Source organism: Egretta garzetta, unplaced genomic scaffold (genome assembly GCF_000687185.1).
Source record: "Egretta garzetta isolate BGI_Z169 unplaced genomic scaffold, ASM68718v1 scaffold235, whole genome shotgun sequence".
Lineage (NCBI taxonomy): Eukaryota > Metazoa > Chordata > Aves > Pelecaniformes > Ardeidae > Egretta > Egretta garzetta.
In genome coordinates, this window is record NW_009259792.1 from 323,695 (window position 1) to 351,527 (window position 27,833).

Below are 27,833 nucleotides of genomic sequence, written 5' to 3' on the forward strand. Positions count from 1 at the left end.
ACAGTTAGAAGAAGTACACAGTGGGATGCAACCAAAGCAAGAGGGCCTACAAACCCGTCAGTGAAAATGTGCAACCCCTTTTTAGGGTCTCCTTTCAGGGACAATTATTGGATCCCACTCTTGTCCCCCCATAACCCTTCTTCTTGGGCTTATGAAGTGTGTGGTGAAGTTTTGTAAACAGTTTTGTGCCTTTTTGCTTTTGTTGATATGGAAAGATGACAAGAAAGGAGGTTTTCTTAATTTTTAGTGTTTTCTGCCATCTGTCTTTTTTTTTTTTTTTACTTTAGGAATTAGGTACTTGTATAGCCGATAACTCCATGGACTTCAAGAAAGCTTTGAGATTAGACCTTCACAAGAGACAGAAAGCATTCTGGTGGAATATTGTCCTATTTACTCACATTTGGAAAAAGCAATGACCCTCTTCAGATAGCAAAATTCTCTTGGATTTCACTGGGGCACAAGATAGCTTTAATTCATTGGTCTGTCTTACTTTTTATTGCCAATTTCATTCAAATCCCTGCACTGGGAGAAGGATTTCTTTGCTCAAAAAATGAACATTTGTATTCTTCCTACCCCTTCCCAGCAGTTCATTTCACTTTTTTGTTTATTAAAGAGCTGGAAAATCCACAGTAACTATGAGACTCCCAAAGGCATCTTCCAGCCATGATATGGAAGATGCTATTTTGGTGTGGCATGCTTTAGAAATGCACAGAGGCTGAAAATTGGGCTAGATGGACCACTGCCCTGCACTGAAAAAGCATTTCTTGTCTTCTCACTCTCTTTGTAATTTTATTCCTTTCATTTGAACATTTTCAACATTCTTTTTGAGCTGTGGATGAAATGATAAAGTATTCTTTAATATGAAGTATTCTTGCTATAGATTCCTTGAGTTTGCCAAATATGAGAGATGGTAAAAGTGTTCTTCACACACATGCCCGCATCCGTGAGTGTGAGTGTTTAACTGTATATGCCCAAATATTGGTGTTTTGTACATGTCCCTTGAGGTACTGCTGTCTCCTTAGTGATTAATTCCTACGTTTCTCCTTGGCACAAACAAAATCCTTTGGGATGAACACTAACTGTGCTAGGGAGACAAACTCAGCTTTTTTTTAATTGGATCTGGGTATTCTTCATGGCTTAGCATCCAGCAGAAGCCTAGATGTTGTCCCAGTTAGCATAGGTGGAGGACGACAACTGTACCATGCAATGCAGGAGCTTGGATTTCCCTTCCTAAAGCCATGTGGCACCTCCTCGCCAAAGTCTGTCATAAAGTAGGATTTGAATATATGAAAAGTATGAACGCTGTCCTGCTTGGTGATGTGAAGAAGCATGGAAGTCCTGGGGTAGAAAAACAGTTTTTGAGGAAATTCACATCTTGGGGCAAAGCTCCTGGTTAGCTGAATCCACCTGCCGTGCTCCGGAGCTGGCCTGCAAATGGTGCAGGTGGGGGAATGCAGCCAAAAATCTCCAGTAATCGGGACACAGTCCTGTGCGTGGTGAGAGGAAGCCACTGACCAGTAAACCAAGTCCCTGCTTCTTTCCAGACCAGAGACACAACTGGAGTTATTCATGCCCCCCTCTCCCCCTTTTTCCACTGCTCAGCCTTTGCATGTTGACCTGTTAGGGGCCATCGGGGAGACCCCCAGAGCTGGGGTTGGGGTCCGAATCCTCCTGCGCTGTACGGGTCCCTACACACAGGTCTGGGGCAGCACAGTACGGCCGTGCAGAGCTTGCAAACCAGACGCAGGAGCAGATAGATGCCGGCAGGAAGAAATAACACATGGGCTACCCAGCTTGAACTGTGACTTTTGGGGTGGAAATGCTTGAAATTTCCTATTCTTCTGTTGGGGTGGGGGATCAGTTTAGGGTAGCTAAACCCAGCCCCGAGTTCTTGCTGTTCTGCTCGATACTACTGAGTGGCCTGAGGTCCCTGTGGGGAGATGGGAAGGCAGGAGGCTGGAGGGGGACGGGAAGGTGGCGAGAGCTGAAGCAGGGACTGCAGTACAGGGCTGTGCTCGTCGGCTGCCACTGACACGGCGGCACAGGGCACAGGAGACACAGCTCTGCTGTTTGCAGGAGGAGGTGACAGCAGCTTTGCTCCCACCTGCCTTCTCCTGCCCTCTTTCTGGGTGGTCAGGGTGCAACAACAACTGCTGCTTCGTTACTCCTCACCCTGTGTTTTCTCCTTCCTGCCTCCCTCCTTTTCACACCTTCAGTCTCTTTAGGGCACCCCACTCCATAGCCCCACTTTTATTACACAGTCACAACAAACTCCACTTCTTTTGCATCATTGACCGCTTTCTTGCCACAAAACACACCCCACCCCCACCTCCCCAAAGCACACTTCCCGCTTCCATAGTTTGTCCACAGCCATTCACAGAATCACAGAATCCCAGAATGGCAGGGGTTGGAAGGGACCTCGGGAGATCATCCAGTCCAACCCCCCTGCTAAAGCAGGGTCACCTAGAGCAGGTTGCACAGGACATTGTCCAGGCAGGCTTTCTTCAGACAGGAACCCATTCATGGATGGGCAGGGGAAACTGCTGGTCTGCGGTGATTATTTTTACCATCATCCTTCATCCTGGGGGATTTAAGGGCTCGACGCAGCCTGATTTTTTGCTCTGTGTTACCAGCGTTACATGCGACCATTTGGAAGGGATGCTTCAGGAGTTGTTGGTAACTGGGGGCTGTGTAATAGGGATCGACTGGTATAAGGCCACCGTGGATAGCTATACCAGGGCCAGGGCCAGAGAAATCGGTTTGGTTGGGGAGAAAAAAACACCCTCCGGAGTTTTACGGTGAGCTAGAGGGAGGTAGGAGCAACCAAATATGTTAAACCTTAAATAATGTCTCAAAGAAAAGTTTTTTTTTTATTGTATGCTACTTTGAAAACTTTAGGTGAACTAAAGCAACTGACTTCATCCTAACCTCTGTGGATTGTAGCGTAGTATCTTCTATGACCTATGTTTGGTAGAGTAGGAATGTCCTTATCACGGGGAGAAACACCTGCATCGATCTCATTAGGATGTTTATCACACAATATATTTCGGCAGACATTCCTACTTGCCCTCTGTTGAACAGTTTTTAAGCTCTGAAGATAAAATGAAGTTTAACTAGGATTGCATGCTTTATCCTAACATTTCTAGAATGTAGCTTGATAATTATCCATCGCTCCGGCTGATGAGAGGTAGCAGTTAAAGAAAAATAAAAATAGAGATAAATTTGCTGGCAAACTTTCTGCGAAAGTATTTGAATGAGAGTGATCTGGCAGGAGGGTATGAGGGCTCCTCTCCTCCTTGACAGGGATCTGAAATGACTTTTAAACCTCTCACCAGCCTCCACTGAGCAGGGGGCTGGGAAGGCAGGAGCCATGCCATCTCAAAACCACCTCAATCCCTCTGTTTCTCCCATGGAAAGGAATTCAGTGGAGGCTGGTGCCACTCAACGTGGGGAGGAGAAGGCAATCTGCCCAGGGCTGGTGTGGCAGCGGGCAGCGACCACACGGAGCCCCCGAGATGGGACTCAGGCTGCAGCAGCTGTGCTGAAAGTATTAAGGAAACAAAAAAGGTCCCAGGTAATTCAGCAGTAAGGGATGATTGCTAGTGTCCCTCTGGGCTGCGTGCAGAGAGGATCTATGCCTGCATTAGCACCAGCAGAAGATATTTAGCTCAGTGGGAGCAGCTGGTTTTGTTTAACCTGAGAGGTCCTGCACTCAGCTCTGGAGCGAGCCAAACATCCCCAGGCCATTTACACAACTTTTTAGGATATTAGGGGTCCAAGCATCCTTTACAGGCAAGTTCCTAGCCTGAAATACGGTAGGGGTTTATTCTGCATCCATCTGCACCATTCATGATTTTTACTGCTGAACGGACAAGGAGTTTGGATTTTCAATCATGTGCAAGGCCAAGTCTGCATAAACACAGGTGGCAAAATCCATCATCCTAATAGAAAAGGTGTATGATGCTGTTGACATCTGTCATCTCTCACTCCTCTGAGAGTCCTTAATTCTTGTCCTCCTCCCTTTCAGAGTCTAAATTTACCAAATGGCTTTGGGGCATCTAGAAAAAGAGAAGGGAGAACACAAAACGCAATTTAATAGTATCCATCAAAGCAAGGATTTTTGCTTGGCCCCTGTTTAAGATCAAATATCACATGCCCCAGCAAGTGATCTATATTTCATGCCATTTTTAAAGATGCTCAGATCTGGAGAAAATTAGCTGCCATCAGAATTGACGATGGTCCTTTTTATCCTCTAGGAGAACAGACACTGTGAAGTTTTCACTAGACATTAAAAAAAAAAAAAAAGAGAAAGGCACATAGACACAGCCTGGGAATCTGAAATTCAGGCTCCAGCTGTGCTAGTGACCTTGCTAAAGACAGTAATCATCTTGTGTTGTAGATCCTCTGGAGACACATGGGTCTAAAACGGTGTACAACCAATAAGTATTATTATTACTCTATTTTTTGAGTTTGCTTTTCTGCATATAAGATTAGAGTAGCAACACATGTAGGTAAAATGTGCAAGGAAACTGTAGTCTGAAACATGAAACTATTGTTGTGAAATTAAAAATAGCATCATGTAGTCATATACCGGGAAGGACGTGCTAATTAACAGCAGAAAGTGCTTTTTTTTCATGGAGGAACTAAGCAGAATGAGGGATCTTGTTCACAACCTGCCTGGTCTTCAGGTCACATCTATATAAGTCGCTGTGGCCTCATTTTGTTTCCCAAACCTTAGAGCTTAGCCCAGGAGCGTAGCCATTCACATCATCTTCTTTCACCAAGGTGGTCCTGGAGGACAACAGAGAACTTGGGATGGTGAATAACTCCCCTGAAGTGCCCATGAGACACTAACAGGTAGTTAGGTTGGAGGCCTCTAGGAGATGCTGAAAGTCCCGTTGGCAGCTGGGTCTTCATTCCCCCCACACTTCAGTCTCCATCTGTCAAATGGGATGAAAGGCAATATTTTTTTCCCATCTTCTGTCTTCCTTGCTGAGGCATTGTAACCATTGCTGTGTCGGCCCTGCCTAGCACAACAGGACCTTTATCTCACTTGGAGCATTTGGCAAAGCCAGCATGTGAGCTGTATTAGAAAAGGCCCCTATTTTCCCAAATGCCATGGTGGCAGGTTCGTGTTTGCATGCTATAAAAGCAGCAAAGGCAAAGCCCTTGTGTAGATAGGAAGCAATTTGCCTTTGGAAAGAAAGGGGACGGACAAAACGACCTCAAAGTAATTCAGCATCTGTGATTTCCTCGATTCCATCTGAAAGCTCACTCTCTGTTTTGCTGACATATGAGCTGGGTGCCCTATTGTACATCAGTGTAACAAATAGCCGTTATCTTCTGTTCCATGGGAGATATAGCAGAACATGATTTATTTGTGCCTGCTCCGTTGCCTCTTTTGAAATGTTGCCGTCGTTCAGTGCACCTTTCGCAGAGGAAGGCAGATGGTCATCGCTAAGTTTCCCATAACCTTGCCGTGCATGCTGCATAGTGAATCAATGAAATCTGAATTACAGTCCGTTGTCTGAGTTTGGAGCTGTGCTGCTGAAGTATCCTGCGGTGGCTGAAAATGTTTGAATGTCAACACTGCATATATACTGAGGAAATATGATATTTCTTCCTAAAATTTCAAAGCAGTGCCAAAGGGGATTTTTAACTGCAAAGTTGCATCTGATGTGAGCAGGGACTGCATTGCTCAAACCTTAATTACCAGCTTGGAAATGAGTGAGCGCGTGAGTCTTAGGTGTAACCCCTCCTTAGGAAAAAAAAAAAGAAATAATGAATCTAACCAGGCTTCTAACATGAAATGCCAGAGATGAGGATTTTTTGGAGTCCAAACAGCACCAGCTGCCCCTCTGTGCTAGCTGTCTCTGCTTATATGACATTTGCAATGAGGCTTCAGGTGATTTGAGAAGCTGGCATTAGACTGCAAATCACCTTTCATGTCAGCTTGTGCCAGGATACCTTGCCAGAAGGCATTATTTCAATGGGAAATAACAACTGGGAATAGGGAAAAAATGAACTTCTGAAACGCACTTTGTCACGTTCCCCGGGCTGTGGCAGACAAACGTTGAAAACAGGGCGAGCTCCTGCCATGAAAGCAGGCATAGGCAGAAATTTCTCAGTGGGAGGATTACCTCCTTTACATACCAGAGACAAGGCAAGGTGAGTATCTAAAACATTGGCAGCACTGTTTCTCGATTTCTGATATTTATTTGCTCTATGAGCAGACATCCCAGAAGACACCTATGTTTCGTAAAGCCTGGTACCTTGCTTCATTGATTTTTCCTTAGTATGGGACTCATTACGGCGAGCAGGTCTGGCAATTTCCGACAATGACCTGTGTGCAGCACAGGTGTTTCTAGAAATGGTTAATGTTGGATGTAATACACGTTAAAAGCATCTCCCCCAAAATGCTTCTGGCCCTTTTGTAGATGATTGGTTCCGTGTGTGTGCCTAGGGCAGAGCATCTCCCAAATTCAGGCTGACAGTCAGCACATTTCCATAGCGCGTCCAGGCAAAGAGTATTATCTCACATGAACTTGCTGCTGCAAAATGTTTTATATATTAACTGGCTTGATATCTTTATGTTTTTCTTAAATACCAGAGGACAGAAATCTGAAAATTTTTAATCCCATGTACACACAAAAAAAAAGCAAAATGTTTTTTGGTGTGCGACAGACATTTAATCCCTGGGTTTAGAGTTTTTGATCAAAGAGATTACTTGTGCTAGGACATTTTTATCCAGTCTACTGAGTCTTCTTTCTCAGTTTACAAGTGGGTTTGATCTAAATCCATGCAAGCTTGTCCTGTCTTGAAAGGGGCACATCACAGTTATTCTAGAGAACTAGAATAACCAATGGCTAAAAAGCAAGGACCTTTCTTACAAAACCTTTCTTACAAAAAAAGAAAAAAAAAAAATCTAAATGGGACCAGATAACTCACAAAAAAGTAGTCTGGTCTTGTAAAGAGATGGAGGCTGATCCTGAAATGCACCTGATGTGTCCTTTACTGATTGTCATGGAGTTTTTATGTCCTAGCATATACTGAAATAAGTGAAACGAGAGTAAGTTTTATATTCTTGAAATACAAAAAACCAAACCCTGGCTAAATCAAGGTCTAAGGTAGATTCTTATCTCTGTGCCACTGATATAAATCCATGAAACTTCAAATAAACAATTCAAAAAGACTGATTTTCATTATATTGTTCTAGAGCCAGAGTAGCTATTAAACTGGATCTGCCTACATTTACATCTGTGTATTGAGGAACCAGGCCTCATTTTATGTACATGCCAACTTTTTAAAAAGCATTTCCAAAGTGTCAGGAAATCACAAATCTTCCAGAAACTGATCTTCATCTCAAACATTTCATACTCCAGTAACTGGAGATTTGTTGTTGTCTGTCACAGTTAAAATGTGGGAAGACGATCCGCTCCCGCAGGGTGAGGAGCTTGCATGCTACGTTTCAGTCTCTGAACACCTGGGACCGCGCTGAGTATCTGAGCAGTCCCTGAACTGCAGCACGGAATTGCAAATGAGTATATAATAAGTAAGGAATAGAGTTGTGGCAGGGACTAGGGATGCAGCCCAAAGCCCACTGAAGTGAATGGCACGACTGCTGTTGACTGCAGTGGCCTTTGAGTCGAGCTCTTGGCATGTCTGCTCAAGGAAGGTAGAGTCAAACGGTATCGCTGTATCGCATCTTACCCAGGATAACCACATGCTCATCTTTTTTACTTTCCCTCCCAGGATGGAAGGAGCAGTTTTATTGGCCACCAGCTTGGAGGGGTCATGGAAGTACCAAACAGCAAGGACCAGAGAGTCAAATCAGCCAGAGCCATCCAAATCACTTACTACCTCCAAACGTATGGCTCTGTCACCCAGGACCTCATTGGGGAGAAGTGGGAGAGTGAATTCTGTAAACTGATGCACAAGATGCAGCTGGATCACCAAGATCTGCAGCTCTACTCACTAGCGTCCTTTAGCCTCTGGAAGGACTTCCACCAGACCAGTCTCTTGGCCAGGGGCAAGATTTTGGTGAGCCTGATGCTGATTCTCCTGACTGCTACCCTCTCGAGCTCCATGAAGGACTGCCTGCGTAGCAAACCTTTCCTGGGACTCTTGGGAGTACTCACTATCTGTATTTCCAGTGTCACTGCGGCAGGGATATTTTTCATTACTGATGGAAAATATAATTCTACTCTGTTGGGAATCCCTTTCTTCGCTATGGGTAATTATTTATCTTCATAATAATAGGATTAACAGAGCTTAATGACAGGATTGTAAATTACATCCTGGGTTATAAAGTGCAGATTTTACCTTGAGTGAAAGTCTAAGTCGTTTTCATCTTGTTAAATTGATCTGTGCCTTGCCAAAAAAAAAAAAAAAAAAAGAAGAAAAAAGAAAAAGGGAAACGAAACAACGCAGTAGCAACAATAAAGAGCAAATGACGTTGCTGGAATCTCAGCCAATATGGGAGCAGGGCAGGTTTATTGATCTCTGTTACAAAACGAAGGAGAAATTGTTATTGAAAAGTAGTCAGCTCAGCACAGAAAATGGATATGTGTTGACCTGACTTTGATGGGAGGCCAACCGAAAGAGTAAGTTAAAATAAGAGGGTGCCGAGGAAGGAAAGCTTTTAGCATCCTTCCCGAGGAAGGCTGCTCTTCCAGCTCTGTCTGAGGGGCAGAGGGGAACAGGTTGGTGTAAGAATAAGATTGATGGACTTTATCTCAGAGAGGAGATTACTGTTGTGGTGTTTGCCAGGCTGTGAGCAAAGGGGCCTGTCAGTATCTGTAGCGCATAATCTCTCAGTTTGTGAAGTCCTGGATCAGATGCAGAGATTTCCTTTGTGTCGCACCTGGGCAGGGGAAGGTGCAGAAAAGAACAAATGTAAACCCTAGCTCTTTTAGCAGAATTGTTCCTTCTGTTCTCATTTCTGTTCCAAGCATTTCTAGCACATCTGTGTGGTTAATGAGTTTGCTGGGGAGGTACATTGGGAAAGAGAGAGGGAAACGTGCCCAAGCGGCTTGCTGAGGCAGCGTTGTTCGGTGCAATCACATCCAAGTTTGTCAGAGTTTCGCCGTATCATGAGTCTGAACCTCAGCGATGACTTTTTATGCAAAATCTCAGCAGTGGCAGCCCAGACCCAAAAACCTTCATGTTGGCTTTTTGATGGCAGGGAATCTTACCTGTGGACAGAACTCTGCATCTTTACAGTTAATTTCTTAAATTCCATTCATGCTTGTAGTGCTCAAGCCCCGTCATCTGTTGTGGTCAGAGATAACTTAACATGCAAAGCCACAAGGTAGAATTAAGGTTTGGAGAAAGGTCGTATATTTTTCTTAGAAAAACTCAACTCCCTCCAAGCTACATTTTCGTGCTCTTCCACTGAAGAGAAGTCCTGTAGATGCATGCATCCCCCAACTCTCTGCCTCCAACTTTGCTGTCTCCTGCCCATGCATCTATGTCCCTAACCAAGGGGCCCAAGCCATGGCCTCTCAGTCCTGCACCCAGCATCTCTGGAGCAGCTGGCCATGGTGGGAAGGAGTGGCATAGAGTGGATGATTGAGATTCCAGAAGGGAAAGGGAAGAGTGAGGCAAAAGACCCCAAGGAATTGCATGATTGGTTCAGCCTCATTAATACTGTTAAACAAAGCCATTCCAAAGCCTCTAATTCAATCATGTGCACTGTTAAATCATGACAATGGCCCCTGGCATGGTCTGACCTGTGCCAACTTTACAGCTGCTGTGCACAGCTCTGCAGTGTAAGAGGATTTGCTGGGAAAAAAAAGTTCTGAGATGGGAAGAGGCCAGCAGGAGGAGCAAAGAATGTGCCAGGTTGTGACAGGGATGGATCCTGACCTGAACAAGGGATGTGGGCTTAGGAAAAAGAAATCTGCATGGCAGGGTGGACAAAAGGATGACAGTGGGGAAGGGAGGGCTCATGCTTGTTGTCAGATTACGGCAACCTTTTTGCGGGGTGTCAGAAGGTGCATTATAAAAAGTGGGGCCCAATGGCACCACCTTGCTTGTGCAGCAAGGTGAAGGAAAAGCAAGAAAACACTGAAGTGATGGAAAACACCCCCCCTAAATTGGTTGTTCCTCTGCTGGTGTCCCTTTTTAGACAGCTGTAGAGAAGAGTGACCCATCTTTGCTTGACAGGTCCCAAATTTGTCACTCCCAAGGAGCCCCAAACATTGCCTGTAGGTGAAGCTCATCTTTGGGCTGACCTCAAAAGCATCAGCATCCATAGAGGCCAGAAGCATCAGTTTAAATGACAGTAGCATTGCACGCAGTTTATACACACCCTGAAGCCCCAGGATGAGGCAAGGGTGGGAGTTTCTGAAAGCAGAGTGGCTCAGTAACCCACCTAGGATGGTGGTATTCCGGGAGTTTGTTTGCTGTCTCAGGGAAAGTAATGTTTATAACTTTCTGTTGTGTTTTGTGCTGTCATTCTTGTCACAGCCACTGCCAAGAACAAAAGAAAAGAAAAAACAACATCCCCTCAAGTAAGATATTTGCAAGGATAGCTTCTATAACATTATATTGAATGAACATCAGGGTGAAAAAGGAAGCATTTAAGTAATCCTTCTACAGAAATTTCATTCAGGAATCTCAGAGTGAATTGGAAATACTGTTAGAGAACAGCTTGCAATGCCTGGGAACTGCTGCTGGTAAATATTAGGCAACAGTTTTACAGTTTGGTCAACTAAAAGTCTGGAAGAATGTCTTACCAAAGTCATACTGGGTTACATCCTGCAGAACGCCATGTGCCTTTAGTCCCTTAACTGATGATGCCAGCTAATGACACCTTGCTCTGTCCATGATATGTCCAAGGCCTCACTGACCTGGGATCCTCACAGGGCAGGTTTTTCTACTGAACCTGGTTTATGTGAAGTGTCCTGACACCTTAGAGAAGGTCCACTGAGGACCCCAAGGCTGTTAATTCTGTGGGTCAATATGAACCAGTGTCCCTTGCTGCTAGCACAGCAGAAAGCAAACAATACAACAAATAATAACTGAGTGGTTATAAATGAAAAAGTGTGCAAACTGCGGTTTCCCAGAATTACAAATGCCAGATTTGCAAGTGAGCCTTTCAAAGTCACGTTACTCAGACTCAAAAAAGAAAAGCAAAAAACAGGCAATAAAAGTGCCTGCAAGTGCAATGCTATGCAGGATACACAGGCAACCTTAATTCTGGCAGCTCCTAACTTTGGAATATTGCACCCTGACATTTGCAAAATGTCCATTTAAAGTATATTTGTTTCATCAAAAATATGCAGATTCTTCTGGCATTCACTTTTCAAAGGATTAACTTTAATGGAAATTCTGTGATGTTCTTCTGCGCTTGTCCTTTGGCAGGATGCTGCTGTCTGAATGATAGGAGTAACCCCGGACTTGTACGAATGTTTAGGTCCATAATTCCTATTCCAATGTAGAGCTTCTGTGGGTTTCAATAGGTGATAGAAGCCTATATAAAAATGAAATGTTTAATATTTTTCTAAATTTGGATTGAATGACCCGCATATTAATTATTTACTGTAGTCCTGCTGTGAGGGAATGGTCTTCTGGGATAAAGCATCTCTCTGATATACTGGGGGAAGAGATTTAGCTCAGACTGGCTTTTCTCTTCACCCTTGAAGGTGAGAAAGTTCAGTCTTAAGTTAGGCATGAGGACAGCGGTGGAAAATCCTGCTTGCCCTGACTGCCTCTTCCCAATACCACGGTCTTCTCAGACAGCTGCCTTGGGAAAACCAGTTTCCCCAGTACAGTGTCTACCATTGTGGCTTTGCAGTCAGTGAGGAGCAACTCTTCAGATAGGTCCTGTGCAGGTAACACGCTGGCTGCCAGGATCTCCTGCAAACAGGAGCGAGAGGTTGAGTTTTAGCCTTTCATACCCCAGACAAACGGCTAAATGTAGTGCGTTAGAGAAAAGCAGCTTCTTTAGTTTCATGGCTTCCTCCTTTAAGAACTGAACTGGACCTAGATATTTTGTTTGTCTCTTTATTTTATTTTATTTTATTTTATTTTATTTTATTTTATTTTATTTTATTTTTTAACTTGGGTTTTAGTAAGCACCATGTAAAATCAGAATACGGGACAGTTCTACCTTTTATTTCTCTCTGGGACAAATAGAAACTGCAGTTTCTTCTGCGAGCTTGAAACCCACAGAGCTATCATTGGATGTGTTTCAGATAGGAGACAGGACTCAAATCAGTGAGGTTCAGGTTTGTTCTAGATGTCAGAAATGAACCTGGTTAGATGTTCGCATCTGCCTTTTGTGTTTGGATTCACAATGTAATTTCAAAGGGATGTTATGTACGTGACATAATTATGGTTTCCCATGCCTAATCATCACTAATTAATATAGCCAGAAGGTTAACTACATAATTGAGATATTATTGCTCCCATGATTTGCTTTTTAATGCACAGGAACCAGACTGATATCATCAGAGAGATAATGATTTAACTCAGCTGAGGATCTGACTGTATATTTTTAAATGCAGGTATATTAATTATGTCATTTTACACTGTATTTATTTTTGGCCAGTCCATGAAGTACCTTGCTATATAGATTAGTGGAAATCTTAGATTAAAAAAGTAACTACAGTGTAATTAGAGTGTTATTATGGTTCTTGTATTATAAAGTGTATGTGTTTCTCAGAAGGCTGGATTCACAGTGGATGTAAGAAATATTTCCTGCCCTTTTTAAGTCCAGACCATGAAGACTGTAAGATCTGCATGGTAATGGCTATTTCTCATTGAGACTTTAGAGAATACCAAGCTCAGTGGATGCCCTACAACACATTACAGTATTATTACTGCTACTACCAATAACAACGCTGTTAATGTAGTAAAGAGATACGAAACTTTAGGAAGCAATAGGCTACCTATTTCCAGCAGTAACCACAGTGTAAGAGCGCAAGATGGATGACAAAGATTGCACTTGCACTGCAGATTTTCTGGTAAAATTCCCAGGTATTTCTTCCTCTGAATTATTCAAATGGAAGGAGGAAGCAAGGCAAAAGCAGACAAGACTCCAGGCAGTTATTAGCATTTCAGACAGAAGCCATCTAACTTCTTTGGGATGTCAGTTGGTAAAATAATGGCTGGTGGTCACCTTTAAGTAAATTTGAGATGTCACAGTATTACAATTAGTGGTAGAGCTGTTGGAAATTACAGAAAAAAGTCCTAGTGCAGATGAGGAATTTTTTTTTTAAACCTCGGAAGACAAATACGAGTGATAAAGTGCATACTACCTCTAGTTTACCTGTACATGAAGTATGACAGCATTTGTAACCTTTGCTTCAAGCAATGGACTTTCTGATTACAGCTGCAACTTAGAAATATTTCAAGAGTGACTCTGACTTTGGTTTTGTCCTTTTGATGCAGGTGTAAAGCAAATCCCATATGAATCTCATGGTATATGATCGTCTCCTATCTTTATGAGGAGCAAGAGAATGACCCTGTACAGCAAAGTGACCTACTGACAAAAAAACCTCACCACTCCATGCCTTAGAAATACAGAGAATCTGACATTTTAGATGTTAAGGCAGTTCATGTCCTCACCTACCCAGCAGATCATTAAGGACTTCGAAATAGTTCCTAACAATGGGCTTAGACATTCTCCGCATTTGTAAGGCTCATTTCCCCATAACCTGATATACTTCCTAACAAGTTTATTCCCCGTTGCAGTGGGTTTTTTTGTTTTTCTTTTTTTCATTTCTGTAGGAAAGGATAGCCTCCCTAGAACATTCTTTCATGGATTTAGAGTAGAAGATGAAAGCCTGTCTGGGATAGTCTGTTGCACTTGCACCATACAGTCTGGCCCTGCAGCTATGTCCTGGAGCTGTCATGGTTAGGGAGAGGCAGCAGGACTGGTGCTGTTCTTCTGTCCTCAAACATGGGCGAGATGACGATATCTCCTCTGAGCCTTCTCACACCCAGCAGAAAGGGATGCTATAACAAGCACAGCCAACCTCAATCCTAACAATCGGGTTGGTAGCACCTAATCTGAGGTGTCCCAGATGTTCCTCCCTTAAATGAAATGACACAATCTCAATTTCCTTTGCAGTCAATATAGGCAATGCCAAAGTCATTTGGACCATCACTTAGTACATATTTGGGATGAGCTGCGTTAATCTCTGGAAGGCCTATCCATCTCTGAAAAAGCTAGGGTGACTGCTTAGACTTTAACACCTAAGGTTATGGTTAACACCTTAACAGCTCAGCTTAAGGTTACTTGAGCTCTAATAGATATATACATGCATGCATATGCAGCATATATGCATACACTGACCTGAATCCCTTACAGATTGAATTCTAGCTCTTCTTTTCCTGTAGAGACATACAAGAAGGTCTCTTATCAACTCAAACGTCATCATCCCTTAGGCCAGTTGCTCTGTCCCAGGAGGTGGGTCTGCAGGTCTGCTGGTCAGTGATTCTGAGGCTCCGCTCAGCTTGAAGCATTCATCCTTGGACCATTGCCCAAGCACAGACCATCACCACCAGATCCTCCATAACGACAGTGCAAACACAAAAGACATTGGCTGGGTTTGTTGCTTGAGAACAGCCAGCTAAATTCTCCCTCCTTCTGACTCTTGTGGGAACTCAATCCATTTGTCCAAAGTGAAATCTCCAAATACAGTTGTCTTTTATAATTATTATTATTAAAACAGCTTCCTCAGCTCTCCATCTGTAGCTAACAGACTGGTAGCTGTCATTTCAGCTGCTTCTAATTTGCCACAAGCATTTCTACAATCCTTTGAAAAAAGTGGTTTCATAAGAGAAAAGAGTATGTTCTGAGCTAAAAAGTCAAAGGCTAAAAGGGATGGTTTTCTTTTCCACTTAAAAATGTAGGTTTAGTACTCTTAATCAATACATAAATTGTGTTCAGGTAGTAAAGGATGTTTCCTTTTCAGATGCCTCATGCATTTCTCCAAACACCTCTTGCTTTCATTTTTCTACCCTTTTCTGGCAAAACTCATTCCTATGACTGGGTTATTTAAGGTTCTTTATTGGATGCACCTTTTCTGCGTGTTGATCTCATTTAGCAGGAGTTTCGTTCCTTGTACTTAGTATGTATCGATGCACATCACATTTACATTTGGCTCATTTGGGCTGGAAAGGAGCTGCATCATGGCAGAAATGATTTAGCTCTACGTATATCATCCCTAATAGGGCAATGTCAAATCCAGCCTTGAAGAGCGCCATTGCTAGCAATTCTATAACCTGCCTCGACAGCTTGTTCCAGTGCTTAAACAGCCATATGTTTATAAAGGTATTTCTTAATATTTTCATTGCTGCAGCTTATGCCTATAACTTCAGAGTCTGTCTGGCCTGACCGTGGAGTGTAATTTTTCACAGTATCTATGTATTTGCAAATACTTTTAGGGTATTTTATGTATAGGGCTGTGCATGCTTCAGCTGGGTATAATTTCCTACCAGATCTTTTTTCCCCCAGATATTTTACTGCAGTTCACACTTTCCTGTGAACTCCATCCATACAGGAAGATTGATGGTGGCTTCTGATCTCTGCTGGAGCACTGGTGGATCTGCAGTAAGGAGCAGATGTAGGGTAGGCGGAGGATATGACCTGTGCTCTTTGGTGCGTGGAGGGAAAATGCAGCCTTGCATTGTCCTTTCTTTTCTGCACAGAAGCACAGAGTGCATGGTCCCATGCTCTGTCAAGCACGCTCTCTGCTCATCTTAGGTACCTTGTTCCTCCGTAGGGAAATCCAAAGTTGTGCTTCCATTTTTTAAGCAAAAATGAAAGGCAGCAAATGCATTTACTTTCTCCTGGACTATATTTTATGTGCAAATAGCCCCTGGAACTCACTGTTGTGAGATATGGTTGTGGCTCAAAATTCAGCCTGATGCAGAAAGGGTTGGATTTATACACAGCTAGATAAACCATGTTCATTACTTTGAATACTATTGCAAGACTAAAACATAATAGTAAGGAAGAAATATGAAAAATTATGACCATATTCAAAAGCCCAGTTCCAAAATGGGCAATAAGAAATTTCACTTGTGAAGGAATTTTCCCATAGCTGCCCTCTTTCAGTCGCATAATTTTCCCCTGAAGAGTTAGGAGCAGGATACAGAACTCAATAGACTGCTTGCCAAATGTTCTAAATCAATATTTATCTACTATATTCATCTACACTGTCAAAAACTTTGCATAGAATTAAAAGCTTAAAAAGTCTATTGCAAATGCAAAACCAACTAAGGAGACCTTACTCGATATTTTATCATTTGTATGTCCTCCTTTGTGCAACCACTAGCCAGTTGAGGTTTTAATAATTCAGTTTTATCCTTTCATTTCCAATCCTTTTTTTCACTCCATTTCTTTCCCATGAAGTGACTTCTCCTCTCTGGTGGGATAACTGCCTGCAGTAACACACAGCATGCTGAAGCCACACTGGCTTCAGGTTCATTGCTCCATGAGTGGTGACAAATGACAGCAGCAGCCTACGTCATTCAACAAGTATCTTCCATGCCATTGGCACGCGCCTGTGTTACTGGCCTTCAGGCAAAGGTATACTCAGGTGTTGTGGCTGTGATTTTCCATGTGTTAGTCCTGCTAGATGTTGTGAAACAAGTCATGTTTCATCCACCGTTGTCTGACTGCAAGATGAGGGTGCTGTTTTGGATGCTCAAGGTGATAGTGAGAGCTGCACCAGCAATAGACGTAGGCACAGGGCTGCAAGTGGTACCACCAGCTGAATGAGATGAAAACCTCAGGCCTCTGCAGCTTTGGATCACTAAAAATGCTCTCTAATTTTTGTTCTGCAAGAGTGGGTATACTGTCCTCAGTGTCTTGGCCGAATTTCATAGTCTCATAGAATCACAGAATGTTTTGGGTTGGAAGGGAACTCTAGAGGTCACCTAGTCCAACCCCCTGCAGGGAGCAGGGACACCTTTAACCAGATCAGGATGCTCAGAGCCCCATCCAACCTGGTCTTGAACGTTTCCAGGGATGGAGCCTCCACTACCTCTCTGGACAACCTGTTCCAGTTTTTCACCATCCTCATTGTAAAGAATTTCAGTGTGGATAATTGAATTTCTATCTTCAAATTCCCCCTGCCGTGCAGGTTAGACACAATGTTGGTGAGCACCACCTGGCTGAAAGCACCGTGCAGGTGGTGCTCTGTCAAGCAGCTGCTGGTTTTTACCCAGATGTGCCTGATTTTCACTGGTGAATGCAGTGGCTGCATTATGTGGCTCAGCAGCCTCTAAAATCATTCTGCGTTCCCTGAGAATATGTAACCATGTTTTGGCAGTTGTCATTGCATTTTCCTGCAGTAATCCATAATATTTCAGCAGTAGGGAATTTTTTGCTCATACTCTACTTTTAAAGTCCAAGGAAAAAAAAGCATTTCTTTGCAGCGATATGACATTTATACCTGCCCAACCTATACATCCCAACCCATATTCAAATGCAAATCTGCCACAGAAATTTTAGATGCTGTACATTTTCCTAGTGTTATGGACTTCACTGCTGTTGATATCCTGCATATGAAGAAAACTATTTTGCTAGCATAGCCTCAAAACCAATTAGTACTGTACCATTTTGCAAACTTTATATAAATTCAGAAACTGCAGGTATAGTCTACTAGAGGGAGCACTTGCATTGCTTTATAAGGAGGACCAACCAGCAGGTTACGGCACACCTGGTGAGACCCTAGCAGGTGAAATTTTCTGTGTTTCTTTAAGTTTCTAGTTGATATTTTTACTATTACTGTTGAGAAGTTATCATCCTCCAGGGAGGATGCAGTTGCAGAAGCTGAAGGCAGAGAGGTGTTCTGCATACCAAGCGCGGCGCAGTGAAATCTTTTGTCCTTCTACAGCAACTTAAGACGGTTTAGCACAAAGTTTTCGGTTAAGGCAATTTCAACCTCCTGAAACGAGACTGAGAGCCCTGGGAACAAAAAGGCTGTTTGTGCTTAGAGTAGATACCACAGCAAAAAGAAACAGTGCAAAGAGCAACACCAAACCCTTTCTAATGTACAATCTTCTCATGGGAGCAGCTGAAAGAGAAGATGACCCCCCAGGAGATATGCTAACTGCACTACTGAAAGCATTAGCAGAAAGTGTGCTGTTTGGGCTGTAGAGGGGCTGAATGTATTAGGCAAAAAAAACAGTGCAAGTATCCCTCCCATCACACTACCAGTCACCTTCAAGGCACCACTTTTAGGAGTGAGAGCTGCTGGACTAACCTCGTCCTCGGCTCTCTGCAAAAGTACAGCCCAACGCCTTTTGTAATCCCTTATGTGGGCTTTCAACATCTGTCCCATCCGAGCCAAGAAACAGTAAGAACTTTATCATGCAGTTAGCCTGCTTCTGAATGAATAACCTTGGTAGGATATTGAGGGAGGGAAGGCTTTACTAATCATAGATACAGATGTTCTACCTCTTTCTTAGGTTATTTGAAGTCAAGCTCTGAACAATGCAGCTAATGAAGCAAGTCTCAAAAGATCTCTCTTACGTGGATTTTGACCTCTAATATACTTATTCTTTCCCTGAGGGGAAAGTAATAGAATCTCTTTACTGGGTATTTCCAAAAAACAAGAGCAGAAATATATTATGATTGAAATATCTTCTGCTCTGCCGCAATTTTTTAAATTGGTCAGAAGATATGAAAGCAATTGGTGGTCAAGGACAGACAAACAAATCCAAATGCATACACAAACAAAGAACACTGGGCAAAACAAGGCAAAAAAAGTCAATCCATTTTCCTTACATATAGTATAAAAGAAAAAGTAAAAACTGTATATGCGGTAAACAGCCATGATTCAGCTTTCACCCCAATGAAATCATTAAAACTCATCCACTTGGGAGTTTTGTTCATAAGCTGGAAAAGATATTTTGTCAGCTTTTGAATTGCAAGAATATTGCCAGTGCTCCACACGACCTTTGCTTGTTTTTTGTGACCTCTTTTACCCAACCCTGTCAGGCTTGCGTACCACTTCCCTAGGACTTGACACTATTGCAAAACACACATCAAACAATGCATTCCTTATGGGACTTGTTGTTGTAGCTATTGACAATTTTTGCTTGGAGTTTATTCAATGTTTATGTTAAAAGATGGGAATACCTTTACTTTAGTCAGTGACACAAATGTCCTGTTTCGTGTCTTTTACTGGAACACATTGCAAGGTTTTTAACTCTTAGAAGGGATTGTTTGAAGTGACATTAGTAAGGAAAAGTGAAAGCATCACAAAATTGTTGAAAAATAGAGAATTTTTTTTCACCTGCAGATCAGGTTCTTCCATGACTTTTCCCTAACAGTGTGTGTAACTGGGTCACTGATCCACTGAGCCAACCACATCAGGGCAGACCAAAAGTTAAAACATGTTATTGAGGGCATTGCTCAAAAGCCTCTTAAACACAGGCAGGCTTGGGGCATCGACCACCTCTCTGGGAAGCCTGTTCAAGTGTCTGAGCACCCTCTCGGTAAAGAAATGCTTCCTAATGCCAAGTCTGAACCTCCCCTGGTGCAGCTTTGAACCATTCCCAGGCATCCTATTGCTGGGTACCAGGGAGAAGAGCTCAGCACCTCCCTCTCCACTTCCTTTCCTCAGGAAGCTGTAAAGAGCAATGAGGTTGCCCCTCAGCCTCCTTTTCTCCAAACTAGAGAAGCCCAAGGTCCTTAGCTGCTCCTCACAGGACATGCCTTCCAGCCCTTTCACCAACTTTGATGCCCTCCTCTGGATGCATTCAAGTACCTTCAAGTTTTCAATTCCAGTTTCACCAAAAGTTAGAAAAGTTAGAGAGTAATTTTTCATGAATTCCTTTGAAAAGAAAATTATTTCATTGGTCCAAGTGTAAGAACCTTTTATTTCCTGGAAAAAAAGAAGTGATAACCATTTCTAGTTTTCATAATTTTCAAGTTCTTTACTTTCCACTCTAAAACCTCCTTTCTCACTCATTTTTTCCTCTAGGAAAAAGGGAAATAAAGAAAAAGGGGAAGAAAAATATCAGGGTGAAAGGAAATGAAGAAAGGAAGCCATCCAGACCTTCCTTTTGCTTTATGAATTGTAAACATGCTGGAAAGAAAAGAACACAGTTTAGTAGATAAAAGATTTAAGTAAAAAGTTTCCAACAACTTTACCTTCTAAAACCTTAATATTAAATATAATGGGAACAGTTGTTTTTACACTTTAGATCAAATATTTATGTGAAAAAAACCCAGTAAATATTATCCCATAAAATGGCTTTTTAATGATGCAATATTAATTCCCATGATATTATGGAGAGTAAGTCCTATTAGATAAACCTGATTTTTTTTAATTATTCTCCAAGTGTACACTAGAAAAGAAGCCATGTTGGTGTAGTATATTCAGATAGTGGTAATTTGATTTACTCCTGCACAACATTTTGATACATGCATGCATTTGTACTATGTTAATTCACTGTAGAATATACTAAATGTAATAATGAAATAATTATTTGTAAATGCACAATCTTCCTTCTGGAAAGACATAAATAACCAGGCCAGAAAGAATTTCTTCTATGCTATTCAACACCTTTCCCCATGCTCTGGAGTGAAAAAGAAATCAATAGTAGTAAAATTCTCAGATAATGCAAGGTTTGGCAGATAAAAATAGTGAAAGTGCAGCCCAAGCACATCATCAGGCAGGCTCATTTTGTCAACATGTGCTTCATCACAGTTAAGTGCTAGATTATGCATCTAGAAACAAAGAATGTATTCACATTTGCAAGATGAAGAATTGCAACCCCGAAAGCAAAAACAATGAGATCCCTGTAGATAATGCACCAGATATGAATTCCTAGTGTGCTGCTGCTGTTAGCATGGGAGGATGAAATTGCAAATGTATGTTAGGGGAAGGCTAGGAAGGTGAAACCAGTCAGATGAATGGCTTTAGGAAGATGCTAACTGTCATTTTGAGTAGGGTTCGCCTGATAGAATGTAGACGTGTATCACGTATGCAGTATCTCCATGGCACTGTTGAGCCCTTCCTAAACTATGTTTCAAAAATAGACTGCAAAACTAGGGTCCTTCACTGGGAGGAATGCAGTGTTCAAGTTGTTTTCAACAGCAGGCAGTATAGGGTAGGTGGAGATGACCTAACGAGATCCAGTCTCTGGAAGCTGCAGTTAAACCACTTCACACCAGAACGAAGTGCAATTCTTTTACATCGACAGCAATTAACCACTGGCACAATTTTTCAGGGCTTGATGGACTCTGTATGACTAGAAACTTTCAGACCAAGACTGCATTTTTCATGTACAGGTTATACCTCAAAAACTGTGATTTTGACACAGAAATGACAGGTTACAGCGTTTTGGCATGTGATCATAATAGTTTTCCCTAGTCTTAAAACCTATGAATTTTCTGCTATGGAAGAACAGAAATTTTGTCTTCCATCCGTGTAACAAACTGGCTTTGCTTTTGCTCATCCTAAATTCTTGTCTTCTCTGTTTTATCCTGCTATTCCTATTTTATGCCCATTTTTAGGGAACTCCAGATAATTGTCTTTACTCACCAGACTGCTACAAATATTCCTACAGAACAATCTTATGTTCATATCTCTATGTTACATATATTTCATTTTGCAAGCCTTCAATAAGAAAACCCACTCTGTTATTTAACGGTATTTTGTAAGACTGTCCTGTTACAACCAACATACTAGAAATACAAAATCACTTCCAAAACTTTCTTCTTAGTACATTTTGAGAAGTGCCCAAGCTCCACTGACCCATCCAATACGCACAGTTTTCTAAACTGTTTTGCTTCATTTATTCTAGAACATTTCTAGGTTTTAAGCTCTTCAGAGCAGCTGTGACTCATCTGGTGAACTCCTGCAGGCCTACATGTCTTTTTACTCATATAAATGCAAAGCATGTGAAAAATACTGGAAAGCCATTATTGTTCGTATGGCTCACTGGCTTTTGATCACATTTATCTCGAACTCATATAACAGTAGGATTGCGTGAGATGTTGCATCACAAGGATTTTCCCTAAACAAGACATACTGCAGCTCTTCTGTTAGTTTCTATTTTCATATTACTCCCAGCTACATATTAGTCTTAACAGCATCACTCTTCCACAAACCCATTCAGTTCTACCTTGTGGCTGGTGCGGAGCCCCACAAAGCCAGTGAAATGTGTTGCCTCTCAGCACAGAGATTAATTTCGCCTGGCTCCCTTATCTGGTACCTTGTTAATGGTATTCCTCTTTAACTCTTATCTTTCTCTTGCCTAAACATGAAAGCTAGTTTCACTGGTTAGCAATCGCTGTATTCTGTCTCTTAAGATCAGCATCATGATTAGTTCTTCACGTCTTCAGTCCTTCGACAACCCTTTTCATGTCTTTCTATGTCCTGGTTGCGGCTGGGACAGAGTTAATTTTCTTCCTAGTAGCTGGTATGGTGCTGTGTTTTGGATTTAGTACTAGAAGAATGTTGATAACACACTGATGGTTTAGTTGTTGCTGGGTCGTGCTTAGACTGGCCAAGGACTTCTCAGCTCTCAGCTCTGCCAGGGGCACAAGAAGCTGGGAGGGGGCACAGCCAGGACAGCCGACCTCAACTGACCAAAGGGCTATTCCATACCGTATGACGTCCTGCTCAGCATATAAACTGAGGGAAGAGGAAGGAAGGGGGGGACATTTGGAGTGATGGCATTTGTCTTCCCAAGTAGCTGTTACGCGTGATGGAGCCCTGCTTTCCTGGGGATGGCTGAGCACCCGCCTGCCCATGGGAAGTGGTGAATGAATTCCTTGCTTTGCTTTGCTTTGCTTGCGTGCGTGGCTTCTGCTTTCCCTATTAAAATGTCTTTATCTCAATCCACTTCTACTCTTCTGATTCTCTGCCCCATCCCATTGTGGGAGGAGTGAGCAAGCGGCTGGGTGGGGCTTCATTGCCAGCCGGGGTTAAACCAGGACATTCCAATACCAACTGGCAGCAATCCAGTGAAGCTGGTTGCAGCCATCATTCCCTTCACACTGGTACGGTAGATGGGAAGGCCGAGTATTTTGATTTTATGAAACGCAGTGAAGGAAGAAGTCTCAGTAAGAGCTGAAATTCAAGCTCTTCTTCATCCAAGTTGTAGCACTTGCTTCTTAACGCACTCACTGGTTCTGCCATAATCACAACCTGGATTTCACAACAGCGTAAAGCCCATACGCAGTGTCTCAGATTGTAAGACGGGGCAGAAATACACTACTTAAAGTTTTCTTTCATCTCAGCTCTCTCTTTATGGCTTGCTTCTGGTAGCTTGCATTCCTCCGATCACTGCTGGGTAACGAATTTCCAGTATAACAGATTAAGGCAATATCCAAACCATTTGGGAACCTAGCACTTGCTGGAAATCAGAAACTGCTGCTTTACGCAATCTATGTTTAGAATTACTAGCAGAAGGGAGCAATTTTTAAAGGAAAAGGAAATAAAGCAGTTATACTGATTTTTCCTTTTTATCCCTATTTTGGCAGTTTTACTTGCTGCTGACTGTGTCCTTAGGATATTGCCATATCGCTTCCCTGCTTCCACAGATTCATCCACACATTCATTTTTCTTCCACGCTGTTTTTGCTTCCTATACTCCAGGCTTCCTGTGGTCCATGTAGTTTATCAGATGTTCTTCCTTCATCCTTTCTTCCCACAGCCTTATATGCCCTTGGCTCTTCAGCATCAAACTGTGGTCTTTCTTATTTCTGTGTTTCCAGTTATACATTTGATTGCTATTTGCATCAAGCATATGATATGTGACCATGAGCCGCCTCTAACTGCTTGTCAAATCTCTTTTTTGGTTCCTAAAAAATACAGGATAACAATGTTTCCTCACTATGTCTTCTTCTTAGAGGCAGCATCCTTGTAAATCCCCCTGTGCCAGCTGCATGCTGCATGCGCCGATAATCCCCAGCTGAGGTGACATTGTCAAACTATAATCCATAGTTGCCTCTTCGTATTTGCTAATTCTGTTCTTTTAATAGTCAAACACAATAATCTTCCAAGTGACAACTAAGGTCTCAGCTTATCTGCATGAAGGGTGGCAGAGGATCCAAGCAGCAAGTAAAGCTGGAAGGGGAATTTGCTTCCAGGCCCATCCCAGCAACCCTGCAACATGTACTGCCTGCTCTCCCATGTGCTGGTTTGCAGGGGGTCCCCACACCAGCTCCTTGGATCTGGAAAAACATAGCTTCTCGTGGGGGCTGGAGTAGGACCATGCTGAAGAGCAGTGAAGGACATGACTAACTAGCAAGTACTTGGCTCTCAGCATCCTGGCACCTTTTCCTAAATCTTTTGAAATTACCTCATTGCTCTTCAGAAAATGCTTTGGGAAAATGAGCTAGGCTACACTGTTCATCTGCACTTTACTTTGGATTTCCATGGGTGAAAATCTGCCGTGGGCTGCAGTAGTTGTGTTGCTAGTTGCCTAAGTGGGGCCTGTTCATGCTCCTTCAGGGAGAGTCCAGCTCTAAGGTTTTATTTGTCTCTCAGACTCCCATCTTATCTAATCACAGGCAGTCAAGTGCCTACAGTAAAGACCTCCATTGACTGGAAGAAGCTCTGAAGATCCCCACAATGCCTGTGTCAGGAAGGACTTGCTGGTTTGGTCCTGGTATGTGCAGAGAAACAGAAGCATCATGAAATAGGAGAGATCCTTGTACCAGGTGCTTCCAAATGCTTGATAAAGATTTGTTTGTATTTTTCCATTAGGAAAAAAAAATATTGTCGGCTTTGTAGTGAGACAAAATATGTATGTGGTGTGTCAGAGAAGGGGCTTCTCTACTTCACCTTCCATCAATCTTCCCCCTTCCCAAAACTCTTCTCCATAAATCAGTGTGGAAATGGCAGAAATCATGCCCTTTTCTCCCTGGCTTCTCATTGTCATGGCTGAATTCACAGGATGAGTCTATCGAAGTCAATGGAATTGCCTCAGAAATTAATTTGTCTGGGATAGCTTGCAACAGATGTGCTGTTGGCATCTGCTTTTATTATTTCTGTGCTCATACCATGGCCTTGTTGTGTGAGATCCATTCCAGGCCCTGAGGACCCTGCAACACAAACTCATTCAGGAGACTGAGAAAAGGGAAAAGAGAAAGATTTGACCAATGTCACAAAGCAGACCTGGCTTTAGAAATTTAATGTGACCCTCACGTCTTCCTTGCATGGTCTGATTTTGGACTATGCCACACAACTTCTACAAAACACAGGTGGGAGTAACCATGGAGGAGGCTAAATGTCTGCTTAGGAAGGTGTCCAGGGCTTGCCATCACCATGTAAAAAGAGAGAAGAACAAGCACCTGAACTACTTTCTAATGTGATACTTGTGATTGAAATATTTTCTCTTGCTATGAAGCATTTATTTGTGACAGATGCAATTGAACTCGGTTGGAATCAGACCACAGGTTATTTGTCTAAGGAGGGTATTGCTGCAGAGGTGGAGGTGCATTGCACCACTGTTGTGTAGCTGTTTGCTTCATATTTGCTTCATATTTGCTTCATATTTGCATTGTTGTGTAGCTGTTTGCTTCATATATTCCCCCAGTCATCAGGATGAAGGAAGGGCCTCGATGGAGAGCAGTGAATGGAAAGTGGTCTGTAGTCGGGGCAGGAGGAGAACCCTTTCTGCACCCACCGCTTCTCCCCAGGTGCCTCTGAGTAACAGGTATGAGGCTCTAGAGGTGGAAGAGAAGGCAGTGGATGGGGTAGGTGTTGACCTATCCACATCACGGGAGGCACAAAGATCAGAAAAACCCCCCCGTCGCATCACTACTGCATCCACAAGGAAGAAGAGGAGGGTGATAGTAATAGGAGATTCCCATTTGAGGGGAACAGAAGGACCGATATGCCGGGCGGACCCTGCTCATAGGGAGGTCTGCTGCCTCCCAGGAGCCCAGATTAGAGATGTCACTAGGAAGCTTCCTAACCTGGTCCGACCCTCGGACTACTATCCCTTACTGCTCTTCCACGTGGGTGCAGATGAAGTTGCAGTAAGTAGCCCGAGGGTGATGAAAAAAGAATTCAAAGCCTTGGGGCGGTTAGTGAAGGGATCTGGAGCGCAGGTCATCTTCTCCTCGCTCCTTCCAGTTGTGGGAAGAGACACTGGGCAGTACAGGAGAACTCAGTCTATTAACACGTGGCTTCGCGACTGGTGTCGCCGCCACAACTTTGGGTTCGTTGACCACGGGATGGTCTACACGGCACCGGGAATGCTGGCATCAAATGGGAGCCAGCTTTCTCAAAGGGGGAAGAGGGTCTTTGCCCAGGAGCTTGCAGGGCTCATTGACAGGGCTTTAAACTAGATGTGAAGGGGGAAGGGGAACCTATCGGGCTTGCCAGCGACAGGCCAGGGGTTGATATGCAAGGGTTAGAGGGACTGGGGGCTAGTATGAGCCCTCAACCTGTTGCCCAGCAGTGTGCCAGGGGTGCTGCAGCAAGGTTGAAGTCTGGCGGAGGTGAGCCGGAGGCTCCTGAGGTAATAGGAGCCAACAAGGAAAAGCCCATGAAACACCTCAAAGGAAACAAGGAGTGTACTGCTATGAAGGTGATGAGGCCGACAGCTCAGATGAGATGCCTCTATACAAACGCACGCAGCATGGGAAACAAACAAGAGGAGTTGGAAGCAATCATGCTGCTAGAAAGCTACGACCTGGTTGCCATTACAGAAACCTGGTGGGATGAATCCCATGACTGGAATGTAGCTATTGATGGCTACAGGCTGTTCAGAAGGGACAGGCGAGGAAGGAGGGGCGGGGGCGTTGCCCTTTACATCAAGAAATCATTACAGTGTGAAGAGCTGTCCCTGAAGAATAGCCACGAGCAGGTCGAAAGCTTATGGGTAAGAATCAGAGAGAGAGGCAACAAAGGGAACCTGGTGGTTGGTGTCTACTACAGGCCGCCAGATCAAGAGGAGCTGACTGACGAAGCATTCTTCCTCCAACTCCGGGAGGCTTCGCGCTCGCAGGCCCTCGTCCTGCTGGGGGACTTCAACCACCCCGACATCTGCTGGAAAACCAACACGGCAAGATGTAGGCCATCCAGCAGGTTTCTCGAATGCATTGAGGACAACTTCTTAAGCCAGGTAATAGACACCCCTACCCGAGGGGATGCGATACTGGACCTGGTGGTCACCAATGCAAGCGAGCTCGTCGGAGATGTCCAGATCGGAGGCAGCCTGGGCTGCAGTGATCACGCGCTGGTAGAGCTCACGCTCCTGAGGGAAATGGGAAGGACAAAGAGTATAGTCAGGACCCTGAATTTTAGAAAAGCCAACTTCCAGCTCCTCAAGGAGATAGTCAGTAGGACTCCCTGGGAAACGGCCCTCAGGGACAGGGGAGCAGAACAGAGCTGGCAGATCTTTAAGGAAGTGGTCCACAGAGCGCAGGAGCTATCGATCCCTAGGTGTAAGAAATCAAGCAAAGAAGGGAAGAGACCAGCGTGGTTGAGACAGGAGATGCTGGTCAAGCTAAGGAGGAAGAGGGAACTGCACAGGCAGTGGAAGCAGGGACAGGCATCCTGGGAAGAGTATAGGGAAGTGGTCCGGTTGTGTAGGAATGGGGTCAGGGAGGCGAAGGCGCAGCTGGAGCTTAACTTGGCTAGGGATGCAAAGAATAATAAAAAGGGATTCTACAGGTATATCAGCCGGAAAAGGAAGGTTAAAGAGAGTGTACCCCCGCTGATAAGCGAGACCGGCAGGCTGGTAACAGCAGATGAGGAGAAGGCTGAGGTACTCAACAACTTTTTTGCCTCAGTCTTCACTGGCAACCTCTCTCCTCACCCCTCCCAAGTCGATGGATGGCATGAGGGGGACCGGGAGGGCGAAACCCCTCCTGCTGTAGGAGAAGACCAGGTTCGT

At 43.5% G+C, this 27,833-nt stretch overlaps 1 protein-coding gene across 2 annotated transcripts in view; it reads left to right on the forward strand.

Annotated features, from left to right (window-relative positions):
- The window catches only part of PTCHD4 (patched domain containing 4), a 91,296-nt gene that overhangs the window by 16,170 nt on the left and 47,293 nt on the right, over nt 1-27,833 (forward strand). For both annotated transcript variants that reach the window (XM_035895119.1, XM_009639606.1), the window contains exon 2: nt 7,753-8,233. In XM_035895119.1, the coding sequence (XP_035751012.1) occupies nt 7,753-8,233 (481 nt within the window). The remainder of the gene's footprint in view (nt 1-7,752; nt 8,234-27,833) is intronic.